The following is a 14,037-nucleotide window of genomic DNA, read 5'->3' on the forward strand; positions in this document are numbered from 1 at the left end:
TTAACACAGTGGGGAGAGACAGCTCTGCCTGCCCAGAAGTCAGCTCCTCCTGCTCTGCTGTTTTCAAGTGGTTATTAAGACCAGCTCATGTGATTGCTTTGAAAAGAATCCTCGAAGTGGCCTCACAGGTCCATTGAGCTGGCTAGGCTGGGCTCGGGGTGGGGGTGGGCTGGGGTCTGAGCAGGGAGAGGGTGGAGATCAGCTCAAGCGTAGGGTCCTTAAGATAGCCTTTAGGAAAGGGCTGCTCCAGCTGCAGGGAGGCCAGCTGCAGGTGAGGCAGAGCTTATCTCCTGGGGCCGCCTCTTGCCAGAGACTGTGCCAGCCTCTACAGACACTCAGAGAGTTTGGGAGGTTTAAAGATGAGGAAGCCAAGTCCAGGACAAGGCAGACACTTGGCCAGGTACGTTCGTGAAAGCCAGGATCAGGATGCAGCGCTTCTCACTTCACTCTAGGCCTAGTGCTCCCTTAACATGGACTCCCGAGGGCCCTGACACAACGGGACACACTTGCAAAGTCTAGAGGGCTGGGGCCACAGCACAAGGTGGACACTAAGGTAGGAGGTTTCTTCAGAGCCTGACAGCAAATATTTAGCACTAGACAGTGACCACTTTCAGCTCTGCGGGCCGGGCCGTATGGTCCCTGTCCCAGGGATTCCTCTCCGCCATTGCCACACAAAAGTGGCAGAGACAGTTAGTAAATGAATGGGTGTGGCTGCGTAAACTTATTTGGTAAAAAAGTTTATTTACAAAAACAGATGAGGGGGCCGAATTTAGCAGTCATTTTGACAACCCTGTTTTAGAATCTCCAGTTTATCTTGAAAACTTCATGTGAATTTTAACTCGGTAATATGTCTAAGTTTAACATAAAATCGATGTTTTAAAATGCTTGCTGTCCAAAAGAAGTGGCATTTCGGGGAAGACACCTCTCATTGTCCTGTGGCCTCAGTGGCCTCGGCAAACCTTCTGATGTCCCAGGAACAAAGAGCAACCATGAGCTGCCTTTGGGGGTGGGCTGCACCCACGATGGTTGCCTCAGGTTTACAAGGAGTGCACCTGAAGGCAGCTCGTCCAGGCAGCTCGTCTAGGCAGCTCTGGGTCTCGTGGACACTGACCTCCCAAGCAACACAGCAAGGCCTTTGGTTTCTCAGGGAAAAACAGGATTGAAGTCAGTGCTTCAGTTATGTTATAAAGCCAGATAGGAAGCACTGATCTTGGGCTCAAATTTTATATTCCTTAGTCTTGGCACAAATAAATTTTATTTTTAAAAATGCATATGTAAACATGTTACTTTGATAATGGCTCCAATCTTCCTCTACGGCACTCCCCCCCGGCCTCTCATTCGCCTGGCTGGCAAGGTAACTCAAGGTGCCACGAGCACGGGGGTTGCATCCTAGCACAGCTCCTTGGGGCCAGGCTCCTGCTGCCACAGCACTGAGTTTGCAAGCAGAGACCCGCTCAGGGCCTGGCAGAGCGGGTCTGTGAGCGTGGAATTCCCTAAGCACTAGGTTCAGTAGCAGCAGGTGTGTTCAGGGGTGTGGCCTGCATCCCAGCCTGAGACGACCAGACGCAGCAAGAGGCACATTTCCAAAGAGAAAAGGTCAAGCAGGATAGCGGCTCCCAGCACACTGGGAAGCCAGGCAGAGGGGAGTTCCTAGTCCTCAGGGCTGGGCCTGCTGGGGACAGTGGATGAACTGGGAGGAGGAGCAGGATGACGGCAGGGGGCTGGCTGTGCAGACCCCACATGGGGCCCAGCACTGGTGGAGGATGGGCCTGGAGGAGCCAGAAGGGCTGGATGGGCCACACAGCTGCCTCAGATTGGTGGATGAGGCTCCCTGGTGGCCTTCCTTGGGGATCCCAGCCTCTGAGGGCCCCTGGGCCAATGGGACCAGGCCTTAGCCTGGGTTTGCCAGCAATCTTGAGGCTACAGTGTTTAAGAGCTAAAAATCAGTACAAGGGCCCCAGAGGAAGAGGCTGCGGCCCCCAGCCTGGCCCCAGCTCACTCTCAGACACAGCTTTCTTCATCTGGGCAGGAGCCATGATAGAGCAGCTTTGAGCAGAACCTCTAGAGAGCAGTGTGGGGAAGAGCCATGGAGAAGGGACCCTGAGGCGGGCAGTGCAAGGAAGGGGGGCGGGGCTGACATTCCTGGGTTTGCGGGCAAGCGGCCAGTCTGTGCTCAGAAGGGCCCTATACTTGGGGCCTGGACGCAGATGCAGGAAGGGTCAGGGTGGGTGCATGTGCCCCATAGTGCCTTGAGTGGTGCGATGGCCACAGCCATGCCACCCAGGGCAAGTGGCCCCACACTGGTCTTAGCAGAGGTGAGCCTGTCATGCACCCTGACCTAGGTGCCAAGGTGTAAAGATCCTTGGCCATCTGCCCTGTGGTGGGGTAGTGGGCCTTGTGGGAAGGGGAGATGCCAAGCTCAATGTCCCCAGGCCCCCTGGGCAGAGCACAGCGCCATGTGTTTCCCCAGTGGTGGCTGTCAGCAGGGCTGGGGCAGCTGTCAGGATCCAGTGGGCACATCCTGCATTGCTGGCTAGAGCCAGGGCCCTGGTGAGGATCTGAGCCCGATGAAGCATCCCCTGCACTGGCTCTGACCTGGGCTTATCTTCTCTCCCTTCCAACCTTCCCGAGTTGGGCTTGTGCTTTGTCTGAACTTCCAGCCAGCTTGACGCACCCTTGGGCATGAGCCACGAAATACAAATCTGTTTAATTTTGGTGATACCGCGTACAAGTTAAACACTCTAATTGGAGCGCTTAAAACAGGCTTTGTACAATATAAAGATAAATGGCAAAATTCATGCTAATAATTTAAAAGTCTAATTTTTCTATATAGTGACAATAGAACATTTAAAAACCTTGAAAAGCTGAGACACAGAGTGGGAGAAAGGAAAAGGTTTGATATGTACCTTTTATGGCACTTTTTCCTGCTCTTTGACCAAGAGAACCACATTTCCATCTTGCCCCAGCCCCAGGAGTTTTATACCAGGAGACATTCTGGGTGCGGGGCTGCTGGGGCTGAATGCGATGTGGCAAGGATGTCAGTGGGCTGGGTTTGGGACATGCTGCTGCTGACAACAGGCCTGGAGTCACTGCCGAGGGGACCACAGCAAAGCCCCACATGACAAACTTCTGGGGAGGCATGAAGCGTCAAACACGGCACCCGAGGGCACACCGAGGAGCAGACGTCTCAGGACACGACTGCACAGAATAATGTGAGCTGCCGAAAACCAGCCCCAAACAAAACAAAAGGCAAACTGCAAAACTGGGAAGAATATTTCCCACCCATATGACGGACAAAAAGTCAACCTATTTTAATATAAACATTCTTCAAAGTAACAAGAAAGAACCTCAAATCCCAGTACAATAAAGGACATGAAGAGCCCAATCATAAAACTGAGATGATCACCTCACTACTATCAAATAAATTCCACTTGCAACAAAAACTGTATCCCAGTTGTAGCCACCCATGTACCACAGCTGAGAAGGATTCCCTGGGATGAGGAGGTGGGGCCAGGCATTTGCTCGGTGCGGCGTGAGATGGTGAGACCATAACAGAGAACATTCTGTCACAAAAAGCTGTAAAATGCATACTGTTGACCAGGGCTTGAACTTTTAGGAACTCAGCTTAAGGAAACGATAAAGGATGAGTGACAGATTCAGCTGTAAAGATGTTGATTACAGTCAGTGGCTGTTCTGACATTCAATGGGGAAATGAACGTTGTTAGGTGCTTTGAAGTCAGACAATTAAGTTCGCGAACTCATCCTAGAAGAAGTGCTACACACTTCATTGCTGAATATCACTACGGTCACCTTCGAAGTCCTCCCCTTGGAAAGGTATGCACTGACGCCAGTGCCTAGTCCACCCTTTAAAGCAATTTTGGAACTCTTTTTCTGGAATGGCCATCAGAGCTGTCGTCGTATTACCCTTGATGTCCTAAATGTCATCACAATGTCTTCCTTTCAATATTTCCTTTGTCTTCAGATAAAGAAAGAAGTCATTGGGGGCCAGATCAGGTGGGTAGGAAGGGTGTTCCATAACAGTTATTTGTTTACTGGCCAAAGCTTCCCTCACAGACAGTGCTGTGTGAGCTGGTGCATTGTCGTGATGCAAGAGCCATGAATTGTTGGCAAATTTTAGGTTATTTTCTTCCTCTCATGCAGCCTTTTCAGAATTTCCAAATAGTAAACTTGGTTAACTGTTTGTCCAGTTGGTATAAATTCATAATGAATAATCTCTCTGATATGAAAAAAGTTTAGCAATATCATTTTGACTCTTGATTTGGACTGACGCAATTTTTTTGGTCGTGGAGAATTGGCTGACTTCCCTTGTGCATTTTGACACTGTGTTTCAGGGTCAAATTGGTGCACCCGTGTTTCATCACCAGTGATAACACGGCCCAAAACATCGTCTTGCCTCTCCAAAAAGTCTTGGCAAACTTCGACTCTCCTCTGCTTTTGTTCATTGGTGAGCTCCCTTGGGACCATTTTTGCACACACCTTTCTCATGCCAAGGTTTTCAGTTAAGATTTTCCTAACTGTTTCTCTATCTATGTTTACTTGGTCTGCTGTGCTTCCCACAGTCAGCCAATGATTTTGAGGCACAATTTGGATGAATTTTTGCAATGTTTTCATCACTTCTGCTCGTTACCGGCCGCCCTGACCTCTCTTCATCAGTGACGCGTTCTCTCCCCTCAGAAAAATGTTGAATCCATTTGTACACTGCCGTTTTCTTCATGACATTCTCCCCATAATCTTGGACTAACATGTCCCTGATTTCACTTCCACTCTTGCCAAGTTTAACAAGGAATTTAATGTTTGTTCGTTGCTCTAATTCAAGCTCAGATATTCTTGAGACAGTACACAAAAACACACAACAACAGTAATGAATGCAACTCAGCAAGACACTGCCGCACGTCGACACGAACACAGCTGAGAGACACTGATATACCAAGGTTATGAAACCTTACTGAGCTGCTTGTACAGTGCTGCCAAGGTAAGAACAGGGTGGCAAGTTCATGAACTTAATTGTCAGAACTCTTGTGTAAATAATCAGTTATATAAACAGGTACATGATGCAATGATATGTCATTATAAAAGCGAGGCACTGGGCAGTAGCTGGAAGGAGAAAACATTCACAAGCCTATATTCTAATTTCCCATTGCAAATAATATATCATCTGTATCAAATCTAATATATTTTCATAAACAAAGAATGTTACTCTTCTGGATTTAAAGTGACAAAGAAGGGAATGGACCTGGCAGGACGTGCTTGAATGGTTTGGGGTGTCTCTGAACACTGAGACCCTTTGTGTGCCCAGGGAAGTGGAGTGCTCAGCAAACATTTCAACCCTCTTGCCCTCCAGAGAGCCTAAAACAGAGAAACGAACGGATTGATCCATTTCCTGTGAACACAGGAAAGAAGCTGTCTTGCCCATTAACGCAGGAAGGAGGCAGCCCCTCCAGCTATTTTCCGCTGCGCGTAGAGTCACAGCCAAGTCCCTGTCCACTTGCCTCCACCTTCCCCTCCCACACGGGCCCCTTGCTCCCCACACCAGCCCTTTTGCCCTTCTTCAAATGTGCCGACCTCACTCTGCCCCAGGGCCTTGGCACTGCCTGTTTCCTCAGCCTGAAACACTCTATCCCTTCTCTTCCCACAGTTCCCCATTATCATTCGAATCTCAGCCCAATGTTACTTCCTGCACCCACCTCCCTTACCTCCTGTATAAAGTGGCCCACCTTCCCCAGCTCTTTTCCCTTTTCCAGCTTACTAGTTATTTTATTTCCTTCATTTCATTTATCATTATCTGAAATTATCTCATTTGTTTTTCCCTTGAGTATTGTGTGTGCCCCCCACCTGGATGCAAGCCCATAGACACAGGCACAGAGTCACCTTGCTCACAGCTGTACCCCTTGCCTGACGTGGGTGGGCAGAGCCAGTGTATTAGGCGGACTGGGACGGGCCGTGCTGCAGGAACAAAGGCTCCGCCACAGAGTGGTAGCTTCACACAGTAAAGGCTGGTATGTGCTTCCTCACGCCCCACAGCCTAACACAGGTTGGGTGGCCCTGTCTATTTTTGTAGCTGTGCCAACTAAGATACGTGACTTTCAAGGTCACAGTGGCAGGGAAAGGGAGAGGAGGGGATACACTGGTTCTTAACTGCATCAGCCAAGAGGTAACACATGTCACTTCCTTCCACACAGACTGTTACATAAAACTAGCACACAGCCCCAAATTAGGAGCAAAGGAGGCTGGGACCCGGAGGGGAGGGGGGTCACACAAGTATGTGATGAGCCCGAAATGTCCGTGTCATACCAGGACCCACACCGCAGCCCGTGCTCTGCCACAGAGAGACCCCAAAGGGAGTCCTGCAGGAAGAACCACCCAGAGCGATGAGAGAAACTGAAGCAGCTCAGAGCTGCCAGGGTCCAGCCACGCCTGTGTCCAGTGCACAGTGACCTCTGCTTGTCCCTGCTCCCTGCATTCTCCGGTCCCCTACCATAGGGAGCTCCACCAGAGCCTCCTACTCCCGGGGCCTCACGGCTTTCCTCATGAGCCCACCCAGGCTGGCCCCCAAGTCTCGGCCACTGGCCCCCAAGCACTTCTGCCCTGGCCTTGGCTGTCTCCACAGCTGACCAAATGCCTCACTTGGAACGCAGTCCAGACCGGCTGCTGTAACATCTGTCCTGTACGCTGCTGCTCTAACTGTAGGGCTGGGAAGCCCCGTAACCAGCTGTGCACTCACAGGGAGAGGTAGACGTGCCCTGGCCAGGCTGCCACGGCCACTCGGGGCTCCGGCTGCAGCTCCAGGTGAGCTAGCACCTTCAGGGTCTCAAGACCCCTATCCCAGGGCTGCCTACACCTGTGTTTAGCACCACATGCCTGGTCAAGTTCAGAGGAGGGCACAGCAGGCAGTCCCATTGTGTACAAACCTTCCAGGACACTAGCCACAATTCAAATCCAAATGCCAATTCATTACAAATATGAAATCACCCATTAGACGGGCAACTACCAAAGATAACAAGTGTTGTCATCAATAAATCAACAAACAACAAGTGCTGATGTGGATGTGGAGAAAAGTGAACCCTTGTGCACTATTGGTGGGATTGCACCAATTGGTGCAGCCACTATGGAAAACAGTATGGAGGTATCTCAAAAATCTGAAAATGGAACTACCTTATGATCCAGCAATTCCACTCCTAGGTATCTATCCGGAGAAATCCAAAACTCTAATTCAAAAAAATTTATACACCCCTATATTTATTGCAGCACTATACACAATAGCCAAGACATGGAAACAACCAAAATGCCCATCGGTAGACGACTGGATTAAGAAACTGTGAAAAAAAAAAAAAGAAACTGTGGTACATTTATGCAATGGAATATTACGCAGTCATAAAGAAGAAAGAAATCTTACCATTTGCAACAACATGGATGGACCTAGAGAACATTATGTTAAGTGAAATAAGTAAGACAGAGAAAGACAAATACCATATGATCTCACTTATATGTGGAATCTAAAGAAAAGAATAAGTGAATGAACTAATCAGAAACAGTTTTGGAGACAAAGAGGAAAAACTGAGGGTTGCTAGATGGGTGGGGGGGTAGGGGTAAAGGGGAAGGTGAGGGGATTGGAAAACAATCAGTAACCACAAGATGGCCACGGGGTTTTGAAAGTTAATCTGGGGAACGTAATCAATAATGTTGTAAAGATTTTGTAGGGTATCCAATGGACACTTGTCCCATTAGGGAGACCATCTCAGGGAAGATGTAGATGCCTGATCACTGCACTGTACACCTGAAGCTGAAGCTGAACAATAATGAATGTCAACTACAAGTTCATATATATATATATACACACATACATATATACATATATACATGTATATAGTTACAAGAAGCGGAGCACAGCATTAGGAATAGAGACAGTGGAAATGCAATGGCTCTGTGCGATGTCAGAGGGTAGTGGATGGAGGGAGGGGGATTGACACAGTGTGAGGGATATAAATGATAAATGTCTAACTATTACATTGTTTTGTGCACCTGAAACTAATAAAAAAATGGAAAAAAAATAAGATAACAAGTGTTGGAGAAACAAGAATGTGGAGAAGTTGGAACCCTTGTGCCCTATTGGTAGGAATGTAAAATGATGCAGCCTCTATAGAAAACAGTATGGAGATTTCTCAAAAAATTAAAAACGGAGCTACCACAAGATCGGCAACTCCACTTCTAGGTACAGACACAAAAGAACTGAAAGCAGGGACTGGAACAGATACTGTACACCCTGGTTCATAGCAGCATATTCACAACAGCCAAAAGGTGGACACCACCCAGTGTCCATCGATGGATGAATGGATACGCAAAGTGTGGTCCATTCATGCAGTGGAATATCATTCAGCCTTAAAAGGAAGGAGATTCAGACACACGTACAACACAGATGAGTCTTGAGGACATTATGCTAAGTGAAATAAGCCAGTCACAAAAGGACAGATACTGTATGACTCCACTTATATGAGGTTCTTGGAGCTGTCAGTCACAGAGACAGAAAGTAGAATGGAGGTTCCCAGGGGATGGGGGAGGGGAATGGGGAGTTAGTGTTTCATGAGGACAGTTTCAGTGTTGCAAGATGAAAAGAATTCTGGAGAATGGATGGTGGTGATGGTTGCACACCAATATACATGTACTTAATACCACAAACCTGTACATTTAAAAATGGTGAAGATGGTAAATTTTATGTTATATGTATTTTACCATAGATAAAAGTTTTTAAATTAAAATTTAAAAATTCTATTGGAAAAAAATAAATTAAAAATTTAGTTCTTCCATCACACCAGTCACATTTTAAGTGCTCAAGGGCCAGGGAGGCTGGTGGCTGTTGAATGCATGGGGCAGCCTTAGAGTGTCTCCTGCAAGGCAGAAAGCTCCACGAGACACTGTTGCTCAGGAAGCTCCCCCTTTCTCACAAATTCACACTTCCTCCATCCGCTTCCTCCCCAGGACCACCAAAGGGCTCCACATGTCTCAGCTCAGCCCCTGGCACTCTCTCCCTGGTGTGTGCTGCCCTGAAAGGAAGACACAGAGCCTTAGAGGGTATTAGTTGTCAGGGCAATGCACACTCCAAGGCCCACCCCACATCCTTCCACGACACTGCACTCAAGGTGGGAGGCAGAGCTCAGAGCAGGGGCATGGACTCCCCACTGTGTCTCCCTGAGCCCAGGACTGTCCCCAGGCCCTTGTCCCCATAGGACCAAGCACAGTGCCTGGGACAAGCACACACCCAGCAAACACTTGCTGGGCGCCACGGGGAAGAAGGCAAGGCCCCAGTCCTCCATCTGAGCACCTCAATTTGTCTCCTAAAATCCTTTTTTATTATAAATTGTTCCAATTTAAGAATATTTATATTTCTCATGCTTTTCAAGAAACTACTCAAGCCATCCCATTATCCAAAAGTGAGCTACAGTTGGGTCATGAGGGTGTAAATGAATAAACTGAAGTTAATCGGCAAAACCAAGAGAAAGTTCTAGACTTCCTCCTACTCATGGGTACGAGGTGTGTGACAGAGGGACCCTGCACACCAGGGAAGAGGCGGATTTGCTCCACCAGCCTCAGGAAGAATTCACCAGGGATACTCCAACTTCAGAGTCCTTGGCGTACTTCTCAAGGATGAGTCCAGATGTGCTGTCACTAAATTGAATATCGCCACCATCACGAGAGCAAAACCACATTTTATTTAGAAACTGAAAGACACGTTGACCTCCATTATCTCATTGAATCCTCATGACAACCCCTGAGATGGAAATTATCAACCCGTTTTAAAGATGAGAAAACCAAGGCTCATGAAACTGGGACACACAGTCCTGCTGCTTTCCAAGTCCCCATCTCTGGGGTCCCCTGCCCACCTCTAGCCCTGTTTCTTTTCACAAATCTGCCCTCCCTAACCAACTCTCCCAGCTGGGCTCGGCTGAGCTTAATGCTGCCCTCAGAGCCTGCACTTTGGAGGTTAGATGCTGCACATCCCCACGGTGACCCCACACCACACATGGCAGAGGAGGGACTGCGCCCCCTTCCAGCCACTCGGTCAGCATCCTTGTGCCTCCTGCAGGCGTGCCAGCCTGGAACGTGAGGGCAACCCCTTCATCTCTCTGCATTGGGTAAACAAGGAGCAGGTGCCCCATTGTGCCTCCGAAGCCTTACGTGGCACACAGACATCCCATTAATAGCCCAGGCTCAAAGGGCCCCTCTTTAATCTCCAGTTCCTCTGACGACCTCGCGGGGAGGCCTCAGGTGGGCGTCTGTCTGTCCCTCCCCAATACACACTGATTTCCCTTTTTAACAGAGTGGTTATGGTTCAGTCTGCAGAAGGCAGGACTATCTAGCTGGGGTTGAATAACATCACTTTACATTTTACTTTTAGGTTATCTTTACGTCAAGTGAGGTTTCCTTTGTAAATAATTTTAAGTCTTAAAAAAGTCGGTTGATTTATGAGAAAATGTAGTCCAGGTACCCTGTGGGTGTGGCAAAAATCAAGACAACTGGTGCACAGATGACTAGAGTTTGTGAAAAATTTGCCTCAGTGTGGAAACAGCCTTGCCAAGGCAGAAATCCCCCTGCCCCCAACCATTTGCTGATGAAAAAATTGAGGTTCAGAGTGCTCTATGGAAAGGTCACCTTTGTCACCTGTGGACACAGAGAGCTTCCCTGTGACCACATCACTCATCCCAGGTCCACCAGGAAACCGCAGACAGCACAGGTGCCTGGCCCACCTGCACCCCTCCCCTGCCCGCCCCACTTACAATGTTCATGAGTGTGAGCAGGTACTTCTGCACGTGCTCCTTGCCGTGGAACTGGACCACAGAGTCGTCCACACCCAGCAGGACCTCAATGTTGTAGTCGTCGTCAGCTGCATGCCTGCGTGCCCTGGGCCTCGAGCTGTTGACGCGTTCCTCCAGGGTGCCCAGGCTGCGGCTGAGGCTGTCCAGGCTGCCCAGGGAGGCCCCTGCAAAGACAGAGGACACAGCGTGCTGCAGCAGCCGGGCTCACCAGGGACATGGCAGGGCGGGACAAAACCCCACAGCGGTGCCTGCCCCAGCCTGGCTATCCTGCTGAAAACTCACAGCACTCTCAAAACAAGGACATCCTTATTCCATTTTACAGAAGAACAAACTGAGTTTCGAACAGGGCACTACTGACGTGCCGAGTCGGCTCAGACCCATCAGCACACAAGCCAACACCTGGCCACTGCGGAACCCAGGTCTGGCACCCAGTGACGAACAGAGAGGCTGGAAGCTGGGCTGCCCCGCCAGGAGTGGCTGTGGGCAGAGCCAGCTCTTTTCACCCATTCACACACTTGAACACTAGAAAAGGGCTGCCCAGGTGCCAAAGGGCTGGTCTCCCAAGTGTGGCCACCCCCGTTATAACTGGGGAAATTGAGGCCCAGCCCAGGTTGTGTGTGTCCCACAGCGTCTCCTTGGGCAGCAACCTTTTGGAATTTCCTTCTTCCATGGAAGCAAGGTCCCTCGTCTCTGGGCCAGGTCCACCCACCCCCACTTCACAGTCAAGACCTCCCGGGGTTGCCCTTCCAGGTGAACTGTGCCTGTCCCTGGTCCTGAGATGAGGAGATGGGGGGTTGCCTGACTGATTTATGCAGGGACCAGGTCAAGCCCTTCTCATGACAGCTCCTTCATAGTCTGCCTGAGCAGGGGCTCACCTCCAGCCCCACAGGCTCAGCACCTAGCCTGGTGGGGGAGTGGGGACCTCAGGCTTGGTTGACTCCAAGCCCAGGGCCCCAGGATGTTGTCTCACCATCTGAAAAGCTGTAGCTACTGCCTTGGTTCCCTTTTCCTTTCCAACTGGGCCTGGGTCCCGCCCTGGATGGGTCCCTGACCTCAGGGTCCTGCTTCTTGTTGGCAGTCCCTCTGTGTGAGGGGAGGGGTTATCAGAGACTCCTGCACTCGGAAGGACCTTAGACCTCAGGTCATTGTCACATCACCAACCCAAGGGGCAGTGTCCAGGCCCTGCGGCCCTGCAGCTGAAGGTGGGGCTGACAGGAGCACAAATTTGCACTGTGCAACAGCACAGAGAGCAAGAAGGAAAAGTGGGGTGCAGGAGGTACAGGAGAAGCAGAGGGGGCCTTCACAGAGAAGAGAAGTGAGTCAGGCCAGGGCTCAGCAGCTGCTAGCGTTAGGTATCTCCTGGGGTCCTTGTGCCCCACCCCACCCTGCAGGCCTTCTGTGCACCCCTGACACACACGCACAGGGCAGGCGCTGCCCGGGGCTGCCCCGGGAGGCAGAAGTGCGGCCAATCCCCCAGCTGGGATGCCTGGAGATGATTCAGGGCCATCCTTGCCAGCCCCAGAGGAGAGACTGGCTACTTAAGCTTGACAGGGAGTTTGAGGAATTGCTACTCTATTTTTACACATTTATTTCTTTGCATTTTCAACAAGCAGGGACAGCTCACCTTCAGAACCACCTTGGGAAGCAGAAAAATGGTTATTTCCATAAGAAACTCTTCCCTGGGGAAGAGGCTGGAGGTTACCCTCTGCCAGGGGTCACTAACGGGTGGTTCCTGGGCAAAATCAGCCCACAGAGGCGCTTGTTAGGGGAGGCGCTTGTTAGGGCCATGTGGTATTTTTAAAAAATAACTTACTTCATTTTTATTTTAAAATTTTAAAATTGGGAGATTTCTCATTAAAACCTAGACCAACCAGCTTCTCTGAGGAATTAGGAGATGGAGTCACAATGTAGGCAGGTGGGGGTGGGTGACACTGGGCTGTGGAGTGATGGTCACACCTGCTGACAGGACACAGAGGACCATATCCCCTGGCTACTTGGCTTGTTGCCCTTGCTGCTCTCCTGGCCCCTGAAGGCATCAGAGTGCCCCCTGACCCTTTGGGGGGAGTCACAGATCAGTGACCCTTCCTGACATTCCCTGTGGCAGGGCAAGGGGGCTGTCATTGGGCCAGAGCTGGCCAGGCTGTATCTTGAAAGCATGGTTTTTAATTAAATTGCATGTTACAGGTCCATTACAAACAATGTTTTCTAAAGATGCATTAAAAATGTCAATTTCACTTCAAGCATAATTATTGTTATAACTATTCTAATCATGATTATTTAGGGGGTGCCTTGGACATTATGTTCTAGAATACCCCAGCCCCTGTGGAGTTGCCCCACAGCTAAGGTTAAAGTTCAGATGAGGAAAGGAAGACAGGCTCCTGGCAGGTGACAGCCCACCCTGCCATCCAGCCCCTGGAAGCCCTAGCTCTGCTCAGGTCTGGCAAGACACAGGGAGCAGCCCCAAGGTGAGTGGATCTGTCAGGCCTGGAGCCACAGTGAGTGTTGATGGGATCCAGTGGCCAAGCTGACGTTCCACCTTGTCAATCTTGGATGTCCCTCAGGGCTTGATCCTGAAACCTAGACCATGCAGAGACCCCAACCATACCTTGGTCCTAGCAGGCCTGTCCTTCAAACCAAGTCCTGCTGCAGGGAACTTGGGCCAGTGGCAGGCTCCGGCCCGGTCCTGGGTCAGCGGCCAAGTGATCCCCTGATGTCAACGTCGGCTGTCAGGGCCGTCCACCTGCACTGGGTCACCTACCCGGGCTAACGGCTTCTGCTCCTCTAGGTCCCTTGGAGCCCAGCGACGGCTTTTTGCCACTCTCCCCCCTCCCCAGGGAGCTCCAAGCATGGTGGCATGGCATTCACCCAGCCCTTTGCTCCAGCCTTCGTTATTGGCCCAGGTCCAGATAACGAACTATCAGGGCTGCCCATCTCTGTCACCTTCTGTGCATAGCCTCCACCATGAGCAGAAGTCACTCCCCAGGTGGCTGGTCCCTAGAGATGGGGAGGGTGGACCCTGTGGCCAAGTATCCGCCATTCAAGTTCCTGGTATTCCCTCTTTTGGGGGACCTTTCTGGAAGGCAGCTAGGGCTCTTTTTGCTCATGTCTCAGTCAAAGCATGACACAGCAGGAAGCTTCCAAGAGTTGTCCCCAGTTTTAGTCTCTAGAAATCAGACAGGATCCTTAGAGTCGATCAGCACCAGGAAGA

At 50.3% G+C, this 14,037-nt stretch overlaps 1 protein-coding gene across 2 annotated transcripts in view; it reads right to left on the bottom strand.

Moving 5' to 3' along the window:
* ADAMTS2 (ADAM metallopeptidase with thrombospondin type 1 motif 2) overlaps positions 1 to 14,037 on the bottom strand; it is a 251,891-nt gene that overhangs the window by 87,200 nt on the left and 150,654 nt on the right. For both annotated transcript variants that reach the window (XM_033096175.1, XM_033096174.1), the window contains exon 4: positions 10,791 to 10,993. In XM_033096175.1, coding sequence (XP_032952066.1) covers positions 10,791 to 10,993 — 203 coding nt within the window. The remainder of the gene's footprint in view (positions 1 to 10,790; positions 10,994 to 14,037) is intronic.

Source organism: Rhinolophus ferrumequinum, chromosome 24 (assembly GCF_004115265.2).
Source record: "Rhinolophus ferrumequinum isolate MPI-CBG mRhiFer1 chromosome 24, mRhiFer1_v1.p, whole genome shotgun sequence".
Classification (NCBI taxonomy): Eukaryota; Metazoa; Chordata; class Mammalia; order Chiroptera; family Rhinolophidae; genus Rhinolophus; species Rhinolophus ferrumequinum.